The sequence below is a fragment of the Pelobates fuscus genome, chromosome 3 (genome assembly GCF_036172605.1).
Source record: "Pelobates fuscus isolate aPelFus1 chromosome 3, aPelFus1.pri, whole genome shotgun sequence".
NCBI lineage: Eukaryota > Metazoa > Chordata > Amphibia > Anura > Pelobatidae > Pelobates > Pelobates fuscus.
Genome location: NC_086319.1, coordinates 375,301,711 through 375,328,536, shown reverse-complemented (window position 1 = coordinate 375,328,536; position 26,826 = coordinate 375,301,711). Strand labels below are relative to the sequence as shown.

General features: G+C 40.3%; 1 protein-coding gene across 1 annotated transcript; it reads right to left on the bottom strand.

Annotated features, from left to right (window-relative positions):
* Window positions 1-10,354: 10,354 nt before the first annotated feature.
* Window positions 10,355-21,837, bottom strand: MRPL4 (mitochondrial ribosomal protein L4). The gene is made up of 9 exons (XM_063449480.1): window positions 21,673-21,837; window positions 20,694-20,775; window positions 18,507-18,675; window positions 18,235-18,286; window positions 17,580-17,697; window positions 17,317-17,423; window positions 16,891-17,000; window positions 14,737-14,810; window positions 10,355-10,572 (listed from the first exon to the last, which is right to left on the bottom strand). The coding sequence occupies exons 1-9, from the start codon at window positions 21,721-21,723 to the stop codon at window positions 10,427-10,429; spliced, it is 909 nt and encodes a 302-aa protein (XP_063305550.1). The 5' UTR covers window positions 21,724-21,837; the 3' UTR covers window positions 10,355-10,426.
* Between the last annotated feature and the right edge of the window lie 4,989 nt (window positions 21,838-26,826).

Genomic DNA, 26,826 nt, shown 5'->3' with positions numbered 1-26,826 from the left:
GTAGATTTTATCTACCGAACAAACTACCGATTGCACGACCCCCTGGGAGCTGGAGTGGGCCGCCAATTGACCACCCTGAAGCTGCGGTTAACCGCAGCTTAATTGACGAAGGCAGGGTGGTCTTTGTTCGTCAACCGAACACGTGGCGGCGGCTATTTTACAAGTACCGTACGGCCAGCGGTGTTCGGCACCTAAACTATGGAACTATAAATGGACACTTATTTGCACGAACACCGCTGAGCCGTCCGTCTCCTGGTTCCTATTCGTGGGGATGTAGCCGAACAGCCGTTCATACGGTAGTTTGTTTCATGTGAACTGTGGTAACCCAGATAGCTATGCCATGGAGCCTATTCGTGTGATTAAAGACTTTGGCTCCATGGCGATTAAACTGTATTCGGTTGGTCTGAGTGCCATTCACCTAATAATGTGCACTCAGTCCTGAGCTATCTGGGGATATGTAACATGTCTATGTTTAATGTATAACAAGTAACTTTATATATTTTAAAACATAATACTGTTTTTAGGTCCCCACATGTGTAATGGAGTTTTGCCTTTGTCCTGGGAGATAATTGGATTACTTCTCCAATTATCTCCAGGGCAGAAGGGAGGAAACCAGGATGCATTGTGGGGATGTTTTGCTTCTGTGAGTCTGTAATGTGATACATGTCTGTCTGTGTTACAGTCTTCCATGTGGTCCCCTAGGGGAGTGTCCACCAGGTGGGAGACTTGCATAAATACAGAGGCAGGTAGCCCTCAATAAACAGACCACTGCTTGACCCTCAACACGGATTCACTGTATGCTGCTGGAGATTGATTGCTAGGAGTGTAAGCTGATGTCTGCTTTTCCTGTTCGTCTGCTAGCAGCTATTCGTGAGGTTCCAGTTTGGAGTGCTACCTTATTCCCTTGTATGCCGTTCGGGAGTTTGATGCATTCACCTATATCCAATTCGTGAGGTTTGGTGATTTTACAGTAGCTGTGCCTGTCTGTGAAAAGGGGATTATCGCCTAAACGGATTTTTACCCCTTTTCTGCTGAAACGGTCCGTTACAACCACTGAGTTGGGGAAGAGAGTCTAACTAGGATATGTTCCTATAGAAAGCTATTCCTAAAGAAAACTTCTCACCGGTTATCCATCAAGTATCCACAGCCTCACTGTGATGTCCAATAAGGAACAAGCCATTACCCAACGTCCGTGACGGGGATATGCATCTCTGTTGTAACCAGTGGGGTTTATCATGTAAATGCCAATTCCAAAAAGATATGCAAAAGTTATAGGTCATATGAGATACTTTTATGCTGCTTTCTACTGCATTTTTATATATATTAACTCCCATCAGCCTCAGCCAGAATTTCATTAAGCATAGGATTTGTAGTCCAGCAGAGTCAGGCAACATCTTTATCTCAATTTGATGGGACATAAACAAACAACAGAGTGGCGCTTTGTTTTTTTTTGGGGGGGGGGGGAGTTATGACCTCTGCATATGGGAAGAGCAGAGATAAAAAAAAAAACTGTTTATATTATATTTCATTATCAGTCGCCAAATTATGGAGTGGTAGAATTGTCATATAAATTAGACTTATTAGTTAATCTAATTGTTAGGACTTAGGACTCTATCAAATATTCTGTACTCTGCCCTTGTTTTTTTTTCCACCTGTCATGGCCAACTTATGTTGAATCTCTTTAAGTAATCCTTTAAGTAATCCTCACCAAGAAGCCAACACTCTGCCACAATGCTCTGTGGCAAACCTACCCAACAGGCAAAAGAAAAAAACTTGAAAAAACACAAAAAAATATATAATATTTGGACCCAGAGCGGTCACATGGCTGCAATAGGCATCCACAGTGCTGCCTGCAGGGGGAAGGCAGTCCCCCCCGCTGGTGAAAAAAAGTTTTTTAAATAAAAAAATAAAGTTAATAAATTGAAATTTCTATATGTATATATATATATATATATCTTATATATAACGTCATACTAAGTGTATTTTGTTTATTACTATATACATATATTAATATAAAAATACACTTAGAGTAAAATTACACACATATATATAATATATATATAATGATAAAAATAAATAATAATTAATTAAAAAATTTGGCTGGCGTGGCTTCGACTCTGAAGGGAGCAGTCGGATGGCGGCTGAGCTCCGGCGGAAAATCACACTGACACTAGCCTCAAGGCGATTAGACACCCGATATTGGCAGACACAGTGCCCAATAATCCCTACCAGATATGTGGGAAAAAGTCCAAAAGGCTGAAAACCCTCACCGGGGACGGCTCTCGCAGTATCAGCGATCTTCTGCAACAGCGGCCTAAACCTAAAATGGTGGCACCGCCCGACTCACCTTATTCCTTTTCCGAGGAATACTGCCTGGATGCCCCTGATAAAATTCCTTATACAGCTGGGCCTATAGCCAGATCGCCAGCAGAAGACTTACAAGCTCTGGCCACAAAGGGTGACATAAAGGCCCTCATGAATAATATCCGAGCCTTCTTTTTGCTGACCTCCACATTATCAGGGAGGATGTTGCTGGGGTCTCGGCCCGAGTGAAGGCCACTGAGGAACAAATCTCTTCTATGGCCCATCAACAAGACAGCGGCAAAGAGCAGATACAACAACTGCAGGCTGCCCACAGAGCGGTTCAGATCAAGCTGGACGTCTTGGAAGACACACGAAGACGCAATAATCTGAAGATATTATAGCTGAAACAGTCGACGAACAAGAACTGCCGCACTTCTTGCATTGCCTCCTGGCTTCCCTGCTACCTCAACGCTCTGCTAAGGGCATACAATTCAACGGCTGCTTTGGACTCCAGAAATCCAACAGGGCTCCTGCCGGGACCACCCGCGACGTGTTAGTCCACTTGTATGTATAAATAAATACATTTCGGTAGATTACTTGGTAGACTTCGCTGAACACAAATATTAGTGTTTTAAAACAGTTAAACATATCACTGCAATGATATTGTCAGTGAAAGTGACGATTTTTCACACACAAACTGCATTTTCCCTGATGATATTATTGTTGTGATATGTTTTACTTTTTTGAAACACTAGTATTTGTGTACAGCGAAGTCTCCCGAGTATAACAGTACCCACATGTACAGGTTTTATAGTGTTTTTGAAAGTTACAGGGTCAAATATAAGGCTTGATTTTCCGTTTTATTACATTGAAATTTGCCAGATTGGTTATGTTTTGAACCTTTCCCTGTTGTGGGTGCCTCATCCCAGGGCCCTATTTAACCTTGTACTGCAGAGAACTCGAGATGGAATTTTTTCCCCAAGTAAGTAGCTTATTTAGTAGACATTTGGCTGTTAGAGTGGGACCTGCCAGGGGTGGGGTGTGTTGACATTGTGGCAGGCTTGTGCAGTGTATGGTCATGTAATGTAAATAAGCCCCCATTATTTTTTGCCTAGATTAGTTAAAAAAAAAAAAAAAACTAACACAATCTGTAAGCAACAAAGTTGCTGTTTCATGGATAAGGGAGTGCGCTGGATTTTCATTTTTACAGTCTTTTTTAGTAGCCAGTTAGTCACAAACACTGGCCAAAGTTAGCGTTCATAATTGTTTTTTGCATTTTTAACACACAAACAAATATAAATACTAACTTTGGCCAGTGTTTGTCACTAAGTGGCTACTAAAAAAAAAAAAAGGACATACCCCATATTGAATACCCTGGGTTGTCTACTTTTAAAAAACATGTACATGTGAGGTGTGATTCAGAGATTTATGACAGATAACGGTGTTACAATGTCATTACTGATACATTTTTAAAAATATATATTTTGAAACAGCAATGTCCTACTTGTACTTATAGCCCTATAACTTGCAAAAAAAAAAAAGCTAAGGACATGTTAACATTGGGTATTTCTAAACTCAGGACAAAATGTAGAAACTATTTAGCACGGGTGTTTTTTGGCGGTTGTAGGTGCGTAACAGATTTTGGGGGACAAAGTTAGAAAGGCTGTGTTTTTTTATATTTTTTCATCATATTTTAGAATTATTTTTTTAAGTAAATTATATGATATGATGAAAATAATTGTATCTTTATAAAGACCATTTAATGGCGAGTAAAACAGTATATAATATGTGTGGGTACAATAAATGAGTAAGAGGAAAATTACAGCTAAACACAAACACCGCAGAAATGTTAAAACAGTCCTGGTCCTTGACGGTGAGAAAATTTAAAAACGGTCTGGTCACTAAGGTCTTAATGCTACAGCCTTAAAATGTTGTTTTTTTTTTTTAAACCTCTGTGACTGTATAAAAAATCATTTTATTATATTATTACTTGTCTTAGCACAATATTAACCAGTCTTCTCACCTCTGTACACAAATTTGTGGTTTATGGGGAAAAATATCCTTCAGCATTTCAAAGTATTAACAACGAAACTTGTGCATTCGGATTGAAACGATTCGTGATTCAGATAAACTTTGGCTAATTCGCCGGTTCAGAAGACAGAATCAAATGAATCAAGACGCAATTCTTCCATGGACACAGTGTTTTCATGCTATTCAGTCATTCATTGACTCGGAGTGGCCAATATACAATTGTGAATTTGGATGACATGCATTTAATTTGCAACTAAATGGATGTCATTTGGTTCTGAAAATATCTGATGAGTTATCAATCTGGTCTAGTAAGCAGTCTCTTAATTCAGTATCCTTAAATATTAATCCCAAGTAATGTTGCCAAATTAGGGAGCTATCTACTAAACTGCTAAAAGATCAAAATAAGAAACAATTGCTCTAATCAGCTTATGTGAATAGATAAAACAGTTTTATTAAAACATAGACCATAAGTATCGAGTAGGTAACATGAAAAAAGTCTAAACAACAAAGAGAAACAACTGTGCTCAATCAGCAATACTACTAATTATATAGCGGACGACTTGCCAACCCATAATTTATTCTGGTACTAACCCTGATGCAAAAGCAGTTCAATCTGAGCTAAGCAAAGTTTCTCAAAAAGCCATACTTCACAACAAACAAGCACTGTATGAGGCAATAAAAACAATATAATGAAGCCACATTGTACAATTAAATAAAAAAATAAATACCTTTTTTTTACGTCTTGCAAAAAAAAAAATGGTGCAATTAATCTTGGGGAGATACAGATATCTGTAACTACAGGTGCACCCCTTCTGTATGCTGGAGACAAATTTTTGGTCTCAGTCTGGCTAATTAGATGTGACGTGGTCAAATTGAAAGCTGCCATATCTCATAGATACTGAGCTGATAATACACCTTTAGCAATGCATGATGTCATGGCTGACATCAAAGTTACAGGACTACACACAAAGCACCCACCAAATCTGAAATACACCACAATCACAATCTACATTTTCTATAAACAAACGAATACATATGGAGCCCTGGGCTGATCGTTATGTAAAAGCATGGGAGATTGTTGTGGTGTGGCCCCTTGAGAAACCATGAAAATGTCTCTCTGTCCTTTAAAAGAACTCTATAGCATTAGAAATACAAAATGTGTATTCCTACCATTATAGTATCCTACCCAAAAAGGGTTAAAATGGTATTTTACAATCTTTATTTCAGCCAATCAAATGCTCTCCTATGGGAGGCTAGTGCACATGCGTGACAAAACGCCATGCTGCGCCAATCAGTTGGTCTCTTTGATGGAAATAGCAGAGTTTTACTATTTCTGCAGAAGCGCCTCTAGTATGACGGCCACAAGGTGTATTTAAACCCTGCAATGTAGATATTGTTATTCCTGCAGAATGGCGATATTTTACATAGAAGGGTTAAAACAAGAGAGTCATGGCACCCAGACAGTGGTGGAACTATCGCGGTCGCAGCTGCGACCGAGCCCGTCACTCCAAGGGGCCAGCCCACCCCGTGGACCTCCTGCGACTGGGTGCCCGACGGCCATGTGTTGCGGCCCCAGCCCGCGCGGTATAAAAGCACATTAAAGGGCCCATCGAGTGCCCATGCTGTTAGGGTCACCCTGTAAAGACATCAGAGCTGGGAGGAAGTGACTGCCCTGGTCACTTCCTCCCAGCAATCACCGGGATCCGCACGGGAGGAAGAGAGGAGGGAGTGAACTCTTACTCCCATCAGCCTGAGCCACCACTGAACCACAGGGAAGTCACCTAAGTAGGAAACAGGACGTGACATTTTGCATGTGTGTGTCTGTATGTATGTGTGGAGGGGCGGGGACGTACAGGGTGGTGGGTAGACATATGGGAGGGCAATTTTTGCACTGGGACCCCGTGGTTTCTAGTTACTCCTCTGCACCCAGACCACTTCGCTCCATGGGTATCTGTCTATAGTGTCCCTTCAACCTTTACCTTCTCTTGTGTAACTGTTAAACAAGCAAAAAGTCAAAGTACACACAAATTCCAGTTCTTTAGGACACATATTGATCTATTTTGCTCATGCTGGTCATGCTGTTAAAGGAACACTCCTGTAGTGATCATGATGCAAGGAGTATCCTGGAGCACCCTCTCACTCCAATTGTTAAGGGGTCAAACCATTTTTGAACCGTTTAATTTCTTCGCCAGGCACTGCCTCCTCCTATCTACCAACGCTAGTAAGAAAGAACTTCCTAAATCAGATGATCTCTCAGCCAAGAGCTCCAGCATTGGTAATAGTAGTCGTTATGGTGCTTGGTTGGTTCTTTAAGATGCAAACACAACAGAATGATTTTTATTTTTAAATGTAATGACAGGCCTGCTTCTGGAAACTGTAAGAATAATTACATACCTGCCGGTTATTCCCACACCTAAAATTATAGGGGAGGAGAAAAATTCTACCTTGAAACTAGCATTATTAACCCTTAATGGAAGTACATGAATATCCTCCATCTCTCCCATTGAATTGTGGCTCCAGTTACCGACGCTTATCATGAAATTACACCATTGACTAAAACATTGAAAAACACCCATAACTTACATTATTTTACTGCTCTTTTTTTTTTTATTTGAATTAAAGATTTAACAAATTACATCACAACCCAGTTGGATCCAGGCAAAGCCAAGGCACTTGGCACTAGAATCTAAACACTGTCTCATGTCTTCTCTGTCCTTTGCACAGCTAGCAGAGATAGTTTATTTCAAGGGACATTCTAGGCACCAAAACCACTACAAACAGGGATGTCAAACTAATGTGTTGTTGATGGCCAAGCTGTCTACTAGTATAGAGGGCCGAATGCGTAACGTTTATATTTATACGCACACACACACAAGAAAAAGAGCAGGCAGAGAGAACAGCTTCATATAATGTATTACTTTCTCACAACAACAACAAAAAAGAATATGTATTTGTGTGTAGTATTCCTGTTTATGCAGTTGTGTGATTGTATGGTATGTTGCCATTTTAATTCATGGAGGGGTGTTTGTGTGTAGTATGTGTGTGTTATGTGTGTTTGATGTGGCAGGTGAGCTTACACTCAAGTGGCCACTGGAGTGATCCTAAAAACCTTCAGTTATTTAAATGTGCGTAGGGATTTAAGATAGTGCGCAGGTACCTATTTTCTTTGGTCTTTGTTGTATGTATTGGGTCTCAGATGTACTATAGTCATTGCTGCCGCCTACGAGTAGTGGGAGTTTGAGCGTAGAACTTATCTTTGCATATTTGTAGACGCCTCTATTACTTCCTTATTGTGCAGAGAAGTCATATGACCACAAAGAACCATACACAATCAGACCGGCGTATAACTTGCAGGATGGGAAATAGCGTTGTACTGTGTTATACCAACTGCAGAGGAGTAGACTGAAAGAGCACATAGGGGTGAAATGAGCTAGATAACCAAGATACGAGTGGGGTGATGGAGAAGGACACGGGAAGGGTACTTGCAAGGAATTGATGGTGCTGGATGATAAAGAGAAAGTTATAGGGAAAAGGGTTTATTTTTGCCTTAAACATTGAATTGTCATGAACGGAAAAAGGAACGTCAAATTAAACAAATATTCAGAATTAACTATAGTAACAGCTAAGGTATAATTGTTCCAAATCAGGCATTTTTGTCTATATTTTGCAATTTGGTTTAAAATTCACAACTATTCTGTAATTGGTGAATAAACCCAAGGTGGTACAAATGAGAGGGAGGTCTGGAACGTGTAAAATGCATAGATAATCTATATATAGCAATCAGCTGGTATCACGCAGATGCTCTATGTGGGTAGACTGAGCACTTCATTCATACTGATCTATATAAACCAACCTGCACTATATACCGGCAACACTGACCCGTTCATCCTACAGGTTAGTGGGAAATGACACTTGTACCACCTTTAAAAGTATTTTAAGGGAAATTTAAACATGGATTACCTTAAAATGGTCTGCTGAGAGAGTTCAAAATAATAATAGATAAAATATATATTTGTTTACTTCTTCCTTTAAAATACGTGAAATTAGAAAATCGTTTAACATTTGAAGAGTTGGCCAAGCATAAATTGCTTTGCCTTCATTTCACATAATTTGATGGACATTTTTACCACCCTATTAACATCAGTGAACAGAGGCATGCTTTGATTATATGTAATCTATTTCAAGTATTAAAAAAAAAAATATATATATATATATATATATATACAAATTTATGTCACGATCTATGGACACAAATAATTTTTTTTTTCAAAATTACATAACTACTGTAGAAGCCAACGTCCCCTGAGTAAAAATCTCACGCTTCTAGAGACTGCAAGTCCCACAACAAGCATTATTAGCGAATGTTCAAGAAACAACCAAAGGAATTGTATTCGTTCAGTCCTTTCGGTTGAACTGTGTCCAAATGTTTAATCCAGAACGACTCCCTCTGAAGTAATAACTTCGATCTGTCACCCTCTCTGATCAACGGTGGAATATGATCTATCACAATGAATTTCAAGGTGGGTAAATGATGTTGATGTTCAAGGAAGTGCTTCGCCACAGGTTTATCAGTCTTGCCGTCATTATTCCTGATCTGTGGCCACGGATGCGATCGCTCACTGTAAGATCTGTCTTTCCTACGTAATATTTGCCACAAGGGCATGAGATGAGATATACCACATGATCACTCATACAGGTTAAACAATGTTTTATCTGAATTCTCTTATCTTGGTAAAAACTGATACACCGAGTTGTTATAATTTCCAGACACAAAATGTTAAGAAAGGCTGCTTCAAGTGCTCAGGCTGTCACTTGTGGGCACATGCTGACAGGTTCTTCCTTTGCACATCCACATACAGGCAAAATAATTCAGATAAAACATTGTTTAACCTGTATGAGTGATCATGTGGTATATCTCATCTCATGCCCTTGTGGCAAATATTACGTAGGAAAGACAGATCTTACAGTGAGAGATCGCATCCGTGGCCACAGATCAGGAATAATGATGGCAAGACTGATAAACCTGTGGCGAAGCACTTCCTTGAACATCAACATCATTTACCCACCTTGAAATTCATTGTGATAGACCATATTCCACCGTTGATCAGAGGAGGGGACAGATCGAAGTTATTACTTCAGAGGGAGTCGTTCTGGATTAAACATTTGGACACAGTTCAACCGAAAGGACTGAACGAATACAATTCCTTTGGTTGTTTCTTGAACATTCGCTAATAATGCTTGTTGTGGGACTTGCAGTCTCTAGAAGCGTGGAGATTTTTACTCACGGTACGTTAGCTTCTACAGTAGTTATGTAATTTTGAAAAAATTGTTTATTTGTGTCCATAGATCGTGACATAAATTGTTCTTTATTTCAGTCCGTTTTTCCACTTACATCTAGCAGATGCACACATATCAGACTGTTTTCTGCATCTTTTACGTCTAGTCCATTTTCTTTTAATCTGTGGCTTTCACCACTTAATAACAATATGCATTCAGGACTATGTATTTAGACTTTAATAATCTTTATTGTTCCTCCATATTTGTTTTTACATTTGCTCCGACTTTCTTTCTCAATAGCTTTGCCGTTTCTAGGCAACACTTGGTGTCTATGCTTTACGTCACTTCACGGCAGCACACACGACAGTCCGCGGTTTGCGGCTCTATTCACACAACAGATCGGACAGATAGGGTGCACTTGGCGATTGGGTAAGTTTAACACACGTTATTGTATTTATATGGTACTGCATCTTGATAAAGACCGCTAGACGGTCGAAACGTTGATTTATAACGTTTGATTTAATACATTTTTTTTGATTTACAAAATCCATGGAGTGCTCTCAATTTTTTCTGTTTGTATTATTGCACGGAGAGGCACCTGGTAGTTGCTGATTTAATTATCTTTGTTTGGGATGAGTGCCAGAAACCGTTGCAAAATATATATATATATATATATTTTCTTCATTAAAGTCATTTTGAAAAAAATTTTTTTTTTATTATTTTTTTTTACATTTTATATACAAAATAATATTAAATCAAGAAAAAATGATGGAAGTCAGGATTATAACCACAAAATGTGTGCAGCCTGCACGCTTTACGGGAAGTCGCTGTAAGGTAGACGGAACGGATAGAGTGCAGAGTATCGGGAATCTTGCCAGAGTAGCTTCTCTTCCAGAAAATCCACAGCACCGACAGTTAACAGCACAGTGTCGTGTTTCAACATGCTGTAAACATTCAGACCTAGGAGACAAAAACCATTAACAGCATGGGTTTAAAAAAAAATAAGACAGATAAAAACCTGTATGAAACAAAGTGAACTTCAAATTCTTCTAAAAATTATCCTTAACACCTTAAGGACCAAACTTCTGGAATAAAAGGGAATAATGACATGTCACACATGTCATGTGTCCTTAAGGGGTTAAACAAAGAATTTAATAGGCAGGTGAAATTGCATGACCCACCTAGTTAAAGGGATTCTATAGTGCCAGTAAAACAAAGCTTGTTTCCTGGCACTATAGGACCCTACAGTCCCTCCCCCCTCCCTCGCACTCCCCTTCCTACGACGCTAAAAGTGGTAGACAGCCACTAGAGGTGGAGTTAACCCTAGCAGTTAATTATTGCAGTTTCTCAAAAACTGCACTAATTACCACTGTAGAGTTAAGGGACATGGGACATTGCACCCAGACCACTTCAATGAGCTGAAGTGGTCTGGGTGCCTACAGTGTCCCTTTAAGTTATCTGTTTAGACACCAAGGTGCCAGGGATGTCTAATGTATGGGGGGGGGAGGGAAGGCTCTATTTGGAAGCTGTAAGCACTGAAGCTACTCTGGGAGCTATAAACACTAAGAGAAAGTGAATTATTGGCGGTGATTTCCTAGTAGTACGCCACAACCGGCAGATAATGCACATGCAGGCCCATAATCTCAGGACGTGTCCTGGCCTGCCCAAGATTAATGGATGTGCCGGGAAAAAGCTGCCATTTTAATTCAGCTCTGTCCCAAAAGACATATGGAGAAAATGAGCCAATATTGCAGTTCTGTCCCTCCAGCCATATCATTGTCAGGGGAGGAGCTAAATGAATGACAACAGTTGCACTTAACAGCTGCTACCCAAAAGTGTAACTCTCACCAATGTAGGTGCCATTGGTTCCTCATGATCAAACAAATGTTAGCCCTAAACCTAATTAAAATACAAAAAAAAACACCTCAATATTCTTGTGGCTTATCACAAGCTCCCCACCCCATCCCAATGCCAATGCATTATTTTCCATAATACAATAAGGTACTGCATTTGTTATATACACATACATTCTACACAAACTAAAGCTATCTTGCTTAACTGGAAATATAAACCCACATTTCCTACTGAGAGCTTCCTGAGCACACAGTCACTTGCAAACTGTTATGTGAAAGCCATTTGTCAAAGCAAAGATAAATGTCTTTGCAAGTTAAAGTTACTCTGTCTTACTTCACTGAAACCGTTCCCAAAGCCATCCTTGATATCTGCTCATTTCATCCTAACATGCTCGTCGGCCGTGCGTTAGAAAACATGTATCGAGTGCTATTAAGCAGTGTAATAATCTCTAAGTTTTCTTCTATAATTTTGTTTCAGAATATTTGTCAATGTGGGACATGGGTGAGTGATTCAGACCAGCGACGTGCGTTTGATTCAGATTATTAGGCTAATAACTCAGAATATTTCCAGTCCTTTGTACTTCCCGGTTTTAAAGGAGTTGCTCCTTAAGATCCAAATGTTTGGGGGTTACCCAGCAAGGTCACTGTTAATTGAAAATCTAAGTTTGAAAAAGTAACACAAGAATAATAAGACCTATACTAATGACCAGGTTTAAAAGTTATTTTTTATTTTTAATATTTATTATTCCTTTTTTTCTAAGCTTCAGTACATATAAGAACCAAAAATATACCACGTGTATTTTAAAGGACCGCTATAGCATTAGGAATACAAATATGTATTCCTAACGCTATAGAGCCCTAGTCACCATTTAAGTTCCGCGAATAAATGGTTAACCATTTATTTGCTTCCCTTAATCCATTGTCGGGCTCCCTCAGCACTAGTGACCTCTTCTCCTCCATCGACGTCAGCTTCAGAGTGGATTTGAATGCGAGGCCAGAGGCGCGGGCGAATTTAAACCCACCCATATGAAAGCATTACTCAATGCTTTCAGTATGGGGATCTTTTTTGACGATGGACTCCGTGAAGACGTCCAGCATCAAATAAGTGAGATTTACTCCGTGTAAATCGCGGAAGCGGCATCTAGTGTTGTTTTTTGTTTTTTTTTTAAAGCTTGCCTTATTTCCTTTAGCGGCTTGGTCTCCCTGTGCTTGCCTTGCCTCCTCTGGCTGTGACCATCAATACTGCTGATCTCGGCCAATCGAATGCTTCCCCATAGAAAAGCTTTGTAAGGCTAGTGTTGATAAAGAGCTATCACTGCACAAATCAGCATCTCCTCATATGACTCACTGCTGGGGAGAGTTTGGCATCTACACACTCTGCATGTATTTGCAGGACCTCAAGTAAGTCCCGCTAGGTGCGGTCTGAGTAACATTACCTAGAGGTGATATTGGGCATCGTGTACACTGCTCCATTTGCAGGGGCCGGATCTTTGCCCCTGAACTACTGCATTAAGCTGTAGTGGTTCTGGTGCCTAAAAAGGTTTTATAATTTATTTTCATTATTTTCCTGCTAGCATTATATCCTACTTTTTATATGTCTGTTAGGGTGTTATAAAGGGGCACTATAGGCATCAAAGCAACTTTAGCTTAATGAAGCCGTTTTGGTGTATAGATCATGCCACTGCAGTCTTACTGCTCAATTCTCTACCATGTAGGAGTTAGGTCACTTTTGTTTTTATTTATGCAGCCCTAGCCACAATTTCCCTGACACAGCTTGCGTGAAAAAAATGATTTAATTTTGAGGTTAACTTGCTTTAGAAGAAGTTTTTATCTCCTGCTCTGTAAATTTAACTTTAGTTACACACAAGAGGCTACTGCAGGGTCTAGAAAGGTATTAACAGAGCACAAGAAAAATGTTAAATTAAACAGATTATTGTACAATAAAGGACGTTTAAACATTAGATGTCACTTTACAGGAACTTTTTAGGAAACTGTGCAAATTATACACACAGGGGGGTGTGACTAGGGCTTCATACATACAAACACACACACAGACAAGATATTATGTAAAATGTCTAAGTTTGTAAACGATTTGTTCTGATTTGTACAATAACAATGCAACTGAAAGTATGTTTACTTATATGTCTACTTACACACCTGATTTCAAGGCTGTAATGCAGCAGTACAGAGAAAACCTCTGTATGAACACAAATAGCACAGTGGTAAATACATTTATATAATCTGCCTGTTGGGTACCGTGTTTTCTGTTTTTCTGGTATCCTAGCAACATTTGTGTTGTTTTTTGGCTGAACCAATGAAAAATCATTACTGCTATGACATCACACACCAGCACCTTACTAGGTCTTGAATCAGGCCAAGTATACAATTCATTATGAAGACCTTGCTCGGTGAAGTGAACCAGCTCATCGTGCTGTCTAGAAGGAAGAGATGCCCACTCAGCAAAAGAGGTAGGGAACCCTGATTTTGGAATAATCCGCTTTAATCAAAAACCATTTGTGTGTAAAATGAAAATATTTGTAGGTCTTAAAAAAATATTTATTTTGGCATAAATTATCAAACTCTGTAATCTCATAAATCACTGCCTTTTTTGTTTCCAGATTAAGAAATAGTGCTGATTATATAGTACTGCTCGTGTCTCCATATTACACATTACCTGCTTTCACTTCTTTGCAATTTTATACACACTGTACTCTATGCCAAGCTGCAGATCCTAATCCATTTGTCAGAAATCAGATCATGTAGTCTCCTTAAAGTTAAAACCAAGTGGAAAGCCATCAGTTAATAAAGCTATAATAGGGCCAAGTAATTAGCAGGGCATTGCGGATGGCGTCCAGCATTTATGCTTACCGCTTTTAAACTCCTACCTAATCTCGCTAAGATTTCTGTGCTGCTCCTGAAATTCTATTTACAGTACTTTTAACTCATTTTTTGTATACTTTTAGTTTTTAATTTCTTTCGTGCTGCCTTTAATAGGCTTATCATATAGGGCTGGCAGGGCCCATCTCATGCCTTGAAGAGAACCAGTACTTGTCTTTTTTCTGATTAACTATGGCACTATGGTGAACTTACGCAAATGCAAGAGTACAGCATTGAGGTCTTGGGAGGATGCCGTGAGTCAGGCGGATAAAATATTCAGAGACAAAGTAGTCCATACGTTGACTCAGCATATCTCATTATTGGCCAACAACAACTGTGTGACAACATTCGGACACTCGGACAAAAATACATACAAAGACAATTGAATTCTTACCTATAGCTGGAATTAGATTTATTTTCTTTAAATTGGCAGTGGCATTCAAAATATTTTCTGGCATGTTTTCATTACTATAAAACACATGAAACAAATATAATGTTTAAGCACTGTAAACATTTTGTAACATCCTCTTAAAATAATTATCAGAAACATTACGAATGCACACAGTCTCCCTATATCTTCTATTACTCCATATAACCTCTCTCTATAACTCCTCCTATTACTCCATATAACCTCTCCCTATAACTCCTCCTATTACTCCATATAACCTCTCCCTATAACTCCTCCTATTACTCCATATAACCTCTCCCTATAACTCCCCCTATTACTCCATATATCCTCTCCCTATAACTCCCCCTATTACTCCATATATCCTCTCCCTATAACTCCCCCTATTACTCCATATATCCTCTCCCTATAACTCCCCCTATTACTCCATATATCCTCTCCCTATAACTCCTCCTATTACTCCATATAACCTCTCCCTATAACTCCACCTATTACTCCATATAACCTCTCCCTATAACTCCACCTATTACTCCATATAACCTCTCACTATAACTCCATATAACCTCTCACTATAACTCCATATAACCTCTCACTATAACTCCATATAACCTCTCTATAACTCCATATAACCTCTCTATAACTCCATATAACCTCTCTATAACTCCATATAACCTCTCTATAACTCCTCCTATTACTCCATATATCCTCTCTCTATAACTCCTCCTATTACTCCATATAACCTCTCCCTATAACTCCTCCTATTACTCCATATAACCTCTCTCTCTATAACTACGCCAACTACTCCATATTACCTCTCACTATAATTCCCCAATTACTCCACATAACCTCTCTCTATAACTCCTCCTATTACTCCATATATCCTCTCTCTGTAACTCCTCCTATTACTCCATATAACCTCTCCCTAGAACTCCCCCTATTACTCCATATAACCTCTCTCTCTAAAACTACGCCAACTACTCCATATTACCTCTCACTATAATTCCCCAATTACTCCATATAACCTCTCTCTATAACTCCTCCTATTACTCCATATATCCTCTCTCTATAACTCCTCCTATTACTCCATATAACCTCTCCCTATAACTCCTCCTATTACTCCATATAACCTCTCCCTATAACCTCTCTCTATAACTCCTCCTATTACTCCATATAACCTCTTCCTATAACTCCTCCTATTACTCCACAAAACCTCTCCCAATAACTCCTCCTATTACTCCATATAACCTCTCCCTATAACTCCTCCTATTACTCCATATAACCTCTCCCTATAACTCCTCCTATTACTCCATATAACAGCTCTCTATAACTCCTATTACTCCATATAACCTCTCCCTATAACTCCTCCTATTACTCCATATAACCTCTCTCTATAACTCCTCCTATTACTCCATATAACCTCTCTATAACTCCTCCTATTACTCCATATAACCTCTCTCTATAACTCCTATTACTCCATATAACCTCTCCCTATAACTCCTCCTATTACTCCATATAACCTCTCCCTATAACTCCTCCTATTACTCCATATAACCTCTCTCTATAACTCCTCCTATTACTCCATATAACCTCTCTCTATAACTCCTCCTATTACTCCATATAACATCTCTCTATAACTCCTCCTATTACTCCATATAACCTCTCCCTATAACTCCTCCTATCACTTTAGGTTGTGGTGGAATGCTAGGTTACTAGTCCACTGATAAAACAAAAGATTAAAGGGACACTATAGTCATCAGAATAACTACAGCTTAAATGTAGTTCTGGTGAGTATAATAGTTCCCTTCAGGCTTTTTCATGTAAACACTTAGATGGCCACTGGAAGTGCTTTCTGGCTGTGGGCTGCAAAGTAGGCAGCTCTGTCATTTAACGTCCCGCTGAATTTTCCTCATAGAGATGCATCTTTATGAGGAGGTCCTGATTGTCCAAAATGACATTTGGTCATGCCCCCGTGCACCATTTTGATGATGTCACAGAGGGGACGGCGCTGGAAATTTATAGGGGAGTTAAGGTGGGGGCAAGCCACCTAAATGGTGTTTAAACACTATAGTGTCGGGAATACATGTTTGTGTTCCTGACCCTATAGTGTTCCTTTAAATGAAAGTCAATTCATACAGCACTTACACATCCACGATTAGCACAGACTCTCCCCAATGTCGCTGTTTAACCAGGTCAGTAAGGTATTCAGGATCCGGAGAGGGAACATCAAGAGAGTCAATAATGTAGAGATCGTCCTATAATGGCGAGAAATATAAAATCAGCAATACTCGGATGACTTGAGAAACAGCTTTATAATCATATGCACTACAGCCCAAGCCAAGCAGCCAGAGAAAATATAATCAGAAAACCCCCAAAGTTATACAATTCCGTTTCTTCTTATCAGTCAGTAGCACCGGAACCGGAATTTGCTTATCATTTATTTTAACTACTGCCCAGGTCTAGTTTTATCATCCACAACAAGGGAGAGTTAAAAGACTATTACCAATCCCAAGAAAACGAGAGACTTAAAATAACACCTAGTTCTTCTATATTAAATTGCATTCAGGGTACCTGAGCAAGCTTTGTGGTCAGGGCCATCTTCAAACCCAGAACCCGGACCTTCATAGGCAGCATGTAGTAATAGCTTGTCGGTCCACGTGGTCCATGAGTCACACCACCTGAGGAACAGAGGAGTTGAATATAATGTCAGAATAGTGAAATAGACCATGATAATGTTCTTAATATTACCAAATAATTCAAAAGAATACGCAGGTGAGCTTTACTTAAGATTATGTTTACTTAATTTAATAAATACAATATTCTAAGAGACTAACCTCCTCTCCAAAGAGGTGACCTGATGCTCCCATGTCGAGCTCGCCCACTGCCCTTCTGTTGCCAAGGCTTCCTCCCACCTCCCCTGACTTCTGCTCGCGTCTTGGCCTTGGCATAGCTCTGTGGGATAGATTGACTTTCCATTAATAATAGATTATGTATACACTGTGTGCATGGGTGCATGTCCGCCCACTCCCAGTACATAAAAGAGGACGGTCCTTTGACTTCATTTGAAAGGAGATTATTATTTTACTATGTTTAAAGCTGTTGCACAAGACTGCATCAAGTATACTTTTACGATAGCCCCTGTAGAGTTCCTGAGAATATACTCTACTGTCTGAGGATTCATCCTTCTGCATCCAGTGGATACATAAGGAAACTTTCAATTACTGTCATTCCATTGTTGCAGTTGAGTCTCTTAAGCCTGCAAGTTGCACAGACACTAAAATCTTTGGTCTTTGGTAACTTCCTGGTCTGGAGAGAGTTCACTGGAATTTGCAAATCTTCTGGATATACAGCAAACTCAAGAACATTAGAAATAGATACATATTAGGTCTCAATAAAAATACCAATTAATTAAAAATATAAAATTGCAAATTGGGACAGTAGAAAATGCAGTTTGAATACACACATTTAAGTAAAAAATGGGATACTTACAATTCTTTTGAAGTTTCTCTGCCATGTTACTACTTGATGCAAAATATCAATCCTGGAATTTACAAAGACAATATGCAATTTAGCACAAAACACTGTTAGGATCATAAGCAGAAAGAACACAGCTGGGATCCCACTGCCCCCGACCTGTCATTCCATGATGCCTTTAGATTGCATATGTCTATGTCATTTGTATCCAGGCAATAGTATCCAGGCAATAGACAGTGAACATTCAAGAACCTAATCTACAGTGAGACATACGGCTTGTGTCTGACCTGGGAGGGACTGAAAACACGTCTGGGTGCAGATGGACCAGCCCCAGCTGTTGATCCTGTGGATCTTTCAGAGTCTCCAACCAGACTGGCTTAGGTGATATATGAGATGGGACAGGGATCTTGCATTCTCGCAGGACAGGCTGAGACAGGTCGACAGGAGGTCGCTGCACTACAGGTGACAGAGAGAGAGAGGAAAAAGAAAAAAGTTTAAGCAGTCTGTTTACCAATTAAAAACATCTAGAGCAAGCATGTCAATCTTTGTGGCCCACATGCCCTGGGGCCACTTTGTGCTGTGGCTGCAACGGACTCTGGACTTCCCTCCCATGCAGGGCCAGCGCTACCATAAGGCAGCACAGGCGGCCGCACATGACCCGAGGTGCGCAAAGATGTCCGCGTGACCGGTGTGAGCACGGAGAACCCTACTCCTGCCAGTTACTCGCTGCAGCAATGACCATGGTAGTAATTTACAGAACTGGCTGGCTGTGTGATAAAAAAAAACACAACAAAAAAAAAACCACGTGTTGCCAATGAGAGAGGGGGGTGGAGCAGGGAGGAGAGACCGCGGCCAATTTCTTCATGAGCTTAAGGTCGCTGGGATACGTGACATCATATCACAGCAGTCAACTGCTGTGGAGAGCGGAGGAAAGCTATCACAGTGCAGCAACACTTGGGGGACCTCAGTTTAGAATTATAAGAAACAGTAAGTCTGTGTGTGTATGAGCCGATGTGTGTAAGAGTTAGTGTGTGTGTTAGACCCAGTGTGTGTTTTTGTATAAGCAGTGTGTGTGTGTGTTTAAGTGACAGTGAGTGAGTGTGTGACACAAGGGGGTAAAGAAACCACAAAATCAGGAAAAGAATGCCAAACGGGGGATACATTATACAAAAAGGGAAAATGAGAAAGGTGGATAGATGCACAAAAGGGGCAAAAAAAATGGGAAGAGGGGCAATAGGTGGAATATTAGACAGACAGGTGAAGACAAATTTTGGGGGCAGCAAAATGTGTCTTCGCCTGTGTAGACAGAAGTCCTTGCCCCTGCCCTGAAGGCAAATCGCATGCTCCCTTTTGTGTAGTGCAGTGTAATTTGAGGGAGGCGGCAGTGTATTAAATTAGGGAAAGGAAGGGGGCAGCGTATTAGAGTGGAGATAGGTGGGGCAGTGAGTTAAATTGGAGGGAGGGCAGTGTATTAAATTAGAGTGGTGGGAGGGGGCAGTGTATTGGAAATGGGGGCAATGTATTAGAATGGGGGGAGGGGCAGTGTATTAGATTGGGTCTGCATGGAGGCGCTGAACGCTCCCCATGGAGGTGCTGATTGGCCGTGAAGCTTTTTACCACACATGCACAATAGACTCCCAATGCTTTCCTATAAGAAAACATTGGATTGTCTGAGATCATCAAGTGAAGAACACACTCATAGGACTTCAAAATCAACAAGATAACATAATTTTTTATTTTTTTTTATTTTTTTTACAGCTGTGCAACTGCATACATTCACCATTTCAGTCCCATTACCAAACTTTTCTTAATAAGTCAAGGTAGTTAGATTGAAACATTGGTTATATGCAAGTGCACGTCTCCTTAAAATAAATTTGCTCTTTTGTTTACTTTGAAGCGCGAGGACGTCCAGTGTCAGTTAAGCAACTTTTTTATACTGTACTTTTCTAAATAAACCTAAGTTTCTATGAAAACTTACGTTTGTTTTTTTGCGGCCCACGTAAACTTAATCCTTGTTTATTTGGCCCATGTTAGCCTTTGAGTTTGACATGCTTGATCTAGAGGACACCTATTAAAAGTCCATTTTGCAATCAGATTTCTATCGTACCAGGTTTACTACATAAAGAGTAGCTATTACTTAATAAATTATGACTTTATTTTTTATATTCCATTTTTGTTTGTAGTATTTTGGTACTTGGCACTAAATATGTGGATACGTTACAGAACCCTAAAGAATATATAATAAATATTTAGTGACACTGACTATTAGAAGTATCATCAGGTGATTTAAACTAGTTCATAGTACAAAATTACTAATTTATGTTCAGGCAGCCCGAAATGACAAATATAGGTCAACAAAATATTTGAAATGCCAAGTTTAATCAATATAAGACCACAAGCATTTGTTCTTTGGAGCGTTAGACAGTATCTACTTAAAAAGGCTAAAAGCGAACTTTTATACAAGCTTCACATACTTTTAGTTGGAACATTTTTTAAATCGGGAGGGAGAATGAGGTTCGGGGGTATCCCTGACTCAGCAAACGAGGATGAGAATAACTGTAAAGAAAACAAAATAAAGATTACCGAACATACTTTACATTTTAAATAGCCAAATCCCAGCAAAAACTAATAATAAATAATATTTTATGTTAATAACAAATACACTTTGACATGGCAGTATCATAAGCAATAAACAAACAAAAGCCAAGTTAAATTGTAGATGTTGTGGGGGAGCAGGTGTGTGAATATACACGTTATTTCAAAGCAGTGATGGTTCTGAAGTTTATTTCCCAATGATACTCCTTGGGATGACTGTTCATCATGGGACATTTGTTTAAGGATATCTGGGATTTAAGGTTAGCAGTCACTGCTTTAAAAATAAATTAAAAATAAAGCAATGAGTGTTGACTGGATCAGAAGCATTAGCTTGGTAAACACATATCTACCTAGAGTGTAATTGCATTACTATAAATGCACCTGTTTCTATCTCTTAAAAAAAAAAAATCAAGCCTGATCCTTAAATATGCATACACCCATCTGTGCTGCACATTATTCAGAGCAAGCCCGAAGTATTTTATTTATACCTATAGAAATGTGTACTATACTTCATGCAGCTTGGATTTAATTAGTAACAGTTTTCTTAATGGTGAAGATTGAGGGGTGAGGTAGCACTAACAATAAACAGTGTTAGACAGAACCTCCTGCATAGATGGGAAGTGCAGGAAGGAGAGGGGAATTAATAGCAGTATTCCAACAATGATAAAGCTAATAATACAGGGACACCATACCAACTCATTGTATTACTATTTACCAAGGAATTAACCTGGGATGCACCATTTAATGTCAGTAACAAATAATAATAATAATTCCACTTAATGCAGGAAATCCTAATTAGCTGCAATTACACTGTAAGCCAGCTATTCACTAAAACGCACAATGAAGTAAATCGCTCACCCTTATGCCAGACCCCCTCCAACACGTTAACAAAATCCCCCTGAACATCATTCCACACTGTGCTTCCAGGAAGGTCAGGATGGAGCACACATGTCCACATTCCGGCGCATTAGAATGACGCGTTGAAGCCTCTTCCGCCCCTCCTCTGACGTCACTACACTCTCCCTCCTGTATGAAGGGAGGGAAGTGAGGGGAGGGTGTGGTTTTTTTTTTTTGTGTGGCTGTTTCACATGAAAATCATATATAGGCTAGCTGGAGCTCTGTGACAAAATTAGGCATTTTCTGACACCCCATTACCTAAACTATGATGCCCTGTCATCTTAAGCATACCTCCAAAGTGTCCCTATTTAAGAGACACAGTCCTTAGTTTGGGCTCAAATTGCCCTTTCCCTTTTTTTTCTATCATAATGTTCTTCTTTTCTGGGGTCTCCATATTGTTGGTGTGTCTGAGTGTATAACAGAATTTCACAGCAATAAAACGCTCAGTAATGTGTCTTAAAAATTGCAATAACTGTGTTAATTATTATTATATTTATAAAGTGCCAACAAGTTCTGTAGCGCTGTACAATGGGTAGTCTAACAGACACGTATTTGTAACGTAATGAGTTGGACACACAGGAACAGCGGGGTTGAGGGACCTGCTCAATGAGCTTACATGCTAGAGCAGGGGTAGGCAACCTTGTAGCAGAACTGTGCCGATATAGGATTGTGATGTCCCTTAGCGTGCCGGTCCTATATTTTTTAAATTGAGGTGTGTATGCAGCCGTATTCTGCTTGTGTTATTTATACTGTAATTGCTTTGTATTGTTGTATTTGTGCGTATATGAGTCATTATATTGTATATGTTCAGGGGTAGTTTGTGGTATCAAGTATGATACATATGAATGTGGGCTGTGTATAGGAGCTGCTTGTGGAATTGTTTGTGTGGATGGATATGTCACATTGCGTGTTTGGTAGTGTGTGGGGCTGTTTGGGGTATTGCATGGGAGAGGCTGCATGTGGGGTTGTGTGCATGTATGTGGATTGTTAGTGGTGTTGCGTTTGTGCGGATTGTGTGTATGTTTGTTTGTGGGCTGTTCGTATTATTTGTATGAGGGGGCAGTTATTCTGCATTTCTGTGTATATCTAGCAGTGTGGGTGGCTGCCCTGGGTTCCAGTGGGGACCAGGCCAGCCAGGTACAAGTTAAGGACAGGAGCTGCAACAACAATTGCGAGCTGCTCTAATACAGTGTGGATTCCCATTCACAAGTCCTGGGATGAAGTGATCTGAGATCACTTACTGTGACTTATGTGCTGCAATGCATAAATTGAGGATTGTCCTTCACCACCTCTTCGTATTAGCAGATATCTGAAGTTTTACTGGGACTCCTGATAGGACAGAGCCTGTTTGGCTCTAGCAGCCTTGAGTGCCGTGCAAAGACACCTCGAGTGCCGTGCATGGCACTAGTGCCGTAGGTTGCCTACCCCTGTGCTAGAGGAAGTGGGGTAATGTGACACAAAATGTAAGGAAAGGGTAGAAAAGTAGGTTGTTAGGATAGTGTTCTTTGAGGGCTTAGTGTTTTGTTTTGATGACAGTTTCAGGAGAGGAATCAGGGTTCGGGGAGGGGAAGCTGTTCACAGTTTAATTGATATGCTTTTCTATAGAAGTAAGCTTTCAAAGATTTTTTGAAGGACTGGAGACTGGGTAAAAGTCTAACAGAGAGGGGAAGGGCGTTCTATAGGAACTGTGCAGCCCTAGAGAAGTCTTTAGGGTAAGCATTAGAGGTAGGAGTACAAACGGAGGTTAGATGTAGGTCTCCGGCAGAGCGTAGGGGCCTAGATGGGACATAGTTGTGTAATAGTGAGGATAAGTAGGTGGGAGCAGCATTGTGTAGAGATTGTAAGCAAGTACCAGGATCTTAAATTGAGCCCTATATCTTACTCTGTTCACCAAGATCTGACATCACTGCTGCAAGCTCGTTCATGCACGAGTGTACAGCACTGAGGTATATGGATGAGTCCGCGGGATCCTTGATAAATACAGCTAATATCTCTGCAGTCATCACTGGCTAGGAGATTGACATATCGAGATGGTGAGAGCTCCGCCCAGTGTCTAGAAGTGTCAGGTGTAGGACATATTTTCAGATAAAGTAATCCCTACTTGGATTGGAATTTCAGGAAAATTAGCATATTATCCTTATGAAATACTCATTTTGAAGGAAGGGGGGGGAGTGGCAGACCAACGTTAACTTTTCTCAGAACAACCCAGCATTAGTCACACTCCTAGCCGCACCACAAATTGAAGTGTCCCTCTTTATCCATCATCCAACCTTTATTTGTTCTATTTTAAGTTGAAAGGGTTATCCAGTTGTGAAGTTTAATGAATTATTTTTTTTAGTACAAAATAAATTAATTAATGAATTCAGAAATTTTGGCCTAAATTAACATGGGTGCCTAAAAGTTAGATGTCCAGCTGTTTTAATAATACAGCTTCCATTACGCTTTGTCATTTTAAAACCATTCTACAGGTATGCAAAGCATCATGGGATTTGTAGTTCTACAATAATAATAACAACTAGTATTTATATAGCGTCTTTCTCCCAGTGGGACTCAAATCGCTGTTCAGCGCATGCTCTCAGAATTAACCGAATCGGCAAATGAATAGTAATAGATGTTATTATTACCCACCAATTGATGGTACTTCATAGGGACCAAGTAGATACAACATCTGGGGATCTACCTTTTGCGCACCCCTGGCCTAAACAATGACATTCACTGTGAATTCTAGTTCTAGTGCTTATGTCTCTTGGCGCTGGCTCAGGGTCCGCCTTCACTTCTTCCCACCGACATCAGCCGGCAGGGGTCATCAAATGCGCATGCTGGCGCTGGACATCCTTATACAGAGCATGAGGACGTCCAGCATCTGTATAAAGACCCAGAAGTCCCTCTACTGGCTGTCTGGTAAAAGGCCACTAGAGGTGGAGTTAACCCATAAAGGTAATTATTGCAGTTAATTACAAACTGCAATAATTACCTTTCCAGAGATAAGAGACCTGGGGATATGAACCCAGACTACTTAAATTAGCTGGTGTCCCTTTAATCTTTTCTTGCAAGGCTTACTACAACCCTTTTTTAAAATGATGGTATTTCAATTTAATTTGCCCTATTGGCATTACTAATTAGGTATATCCCTTAAAATGCAGCCAATATAGGATTAAATTAAAGGGACACTATAGTCACCAGAATAACTACAGTTTAATGTCATTGTTCTGGTGAGTATAATCATTCCCTTCTGGGATTTTCCGAGAAAAGGCAGTGTTTACATTGCCCCTAGGGACACCTCCAAGTTGCCACTCCTCAGATGGCCACTGGAGCTGATTTATCTTCAAAGAGATACATTGATTCAATGCATCTCCATGAGGAGGTGATGATTGGCCAAAATGGTGACCCGTAGAGACCTGAAAATAAGATGAGTTTTAACCCATTCTGACTAAGGGGGGGGGGGGGCAAGCCACCGAAATGGTGGGATTTGCACTAAAGGGTCAGGAATACATGGTTGTGTTCCTGACCCTATAGTGTTCCTTTAACTGTAATCCAGTGATAGACAAAGCTCCCGGTGCTCCTTTCCACACCTTGTCTTATGTCACAGGCTCACTAGCATTTGATTGGACTTTTCTCACAGGCTCTGAGCGAATGCTTCTCCAGTGTGGGAAAGGAAGGGAGGGATGGACAGGAGCAGAGCCAGATTAGCATAGGGGTTGCAGCTCCAGGCCCCTGCATATGGAATAGGCCCATTGGTTAAAAAATGCTTTTACTACTCTTCACATACGTTTGCTTCAGTATGGAAACGTAAGAGGAATGTAAGGGGACAAATCTTGTGTGGAAGAACAATTAAATTAGTTAAAGGATCACTATAGGGTCAGGAACTCAAACATGTATTCCTGATCCTATAGTGTTAAAACCACCATCTAGCCCCCCTTGGCCCCTCATGCCTCCATAAATATAGTAAAAATCTTACTGTATTCAAGCCTGAAACTGTAACTCTGCATGCTGTTAGACTCAGAAAAAAAAGCAGTCTGCTGACATCATCAGAAGTGGTAGCCTGATCCAATCACAATGCTTCCCCATAGGATTGGCTGAGACTGACAAGAAGGCAGATCCGGGGCAGAGCCAGCATGATTCAAACACAGCCCTGGCCAATCAGCATCTCCTCATAGAGATGAATTGAATCAATGAATCTCTATGAGGAAAGTTCAGTGTCTGCATGCAGAGGGAGGAGACACTGAATGTTTGGATGCATTTTAGGCAGCCATGACCCAGGAAGGATCTCTAACAGACATCTGAGGAGTGGCCAGGGAAGTTATCACTAGGCTGTAATGTAAACACTGCATTTTCTCTAAAAAGACAGTGTTTATAGAAAAAAGCCTGAAGGTAATGATTCTACTCACCAGAACAAATTGAATAAGCTGTAGTTGTTCTGGTGACTATAGTGTTCCTTTAAGATAAAGCTGACTTTACGCACTATGCAAATACTCTTGCTGCTTTTGTCTCTCTCATAGTGATGTTTTTTATACGAGGGTCCCTCAACAGGCTCGACAGCATGAAAGACCCCATTTGCACAAGGTTGGATGCCGAGCTACTCATGTCCCATTCCTCGTCCTCAGTTATCTCACTGAATGTATGTTCTTCCCCCCAGCCACGTACAACACCACGGGTACCAGATAGGTGACAACGAGCACCCTGGGATGCCTGTTGTGGTTGGTCTTCCTCCTCCTCCTCAAAGCCACATTCCTCATCTGACTCCTCTTCCTCACAATCCTCTTCCAGCGTTGCCGCAGGTCCAGCAAGCGATGCTGATAAGGCTGTTTCTAGTGGTGGATTGCCTTTTGTGCAAAGAAATTTCGTCCGGGTACCTTCCACTGCGGTGTCCCAATAGCTACAAATTTTTTGAACGCCTCAGACTCCACCAGCTTGTATGGTAAAAGCTGGCAGGCTAAGAGTTCAGTCAAGCCAGCTGTCAGACGCCGGGCAAGGGGGTGACTTTGTGACATTGGCTTCTTACACTCAAACATGTCCTTGACAGACACCTGACTGTGGGCAGATGAGCAGGAACTGCTCAAGGCGAGAGACGGAGTGGCGGATGGTTGAGAGGGGGCAAGGAGGACAGCAGTGGTT

Excerpts from the sequence above, each read along its gene's own strand:
- MRPL4 (XM_063449480.1), bottom strand. The coding sequence starts at position 21,723 with ATGATGTTCAGGGGGATTTTGTTAACGTGTTGGAGGGGGTCTGGCATA. Across the intron at positions 18,287-18,506 it reads GTGTTTTCAGTCCCTCCCAG|GATTGATATTTTGCATCAAG; the intron begins GTCAGACACAAG and ends TGTAAATTCCAG. Across the intron at positions 17,001-17,316 it reads TGACCACAAAGCTTGCTCAG|GACGATCTCTACATTATTGA; the intron begins GTACCCTGAATG and ends TCGCCATTATAG.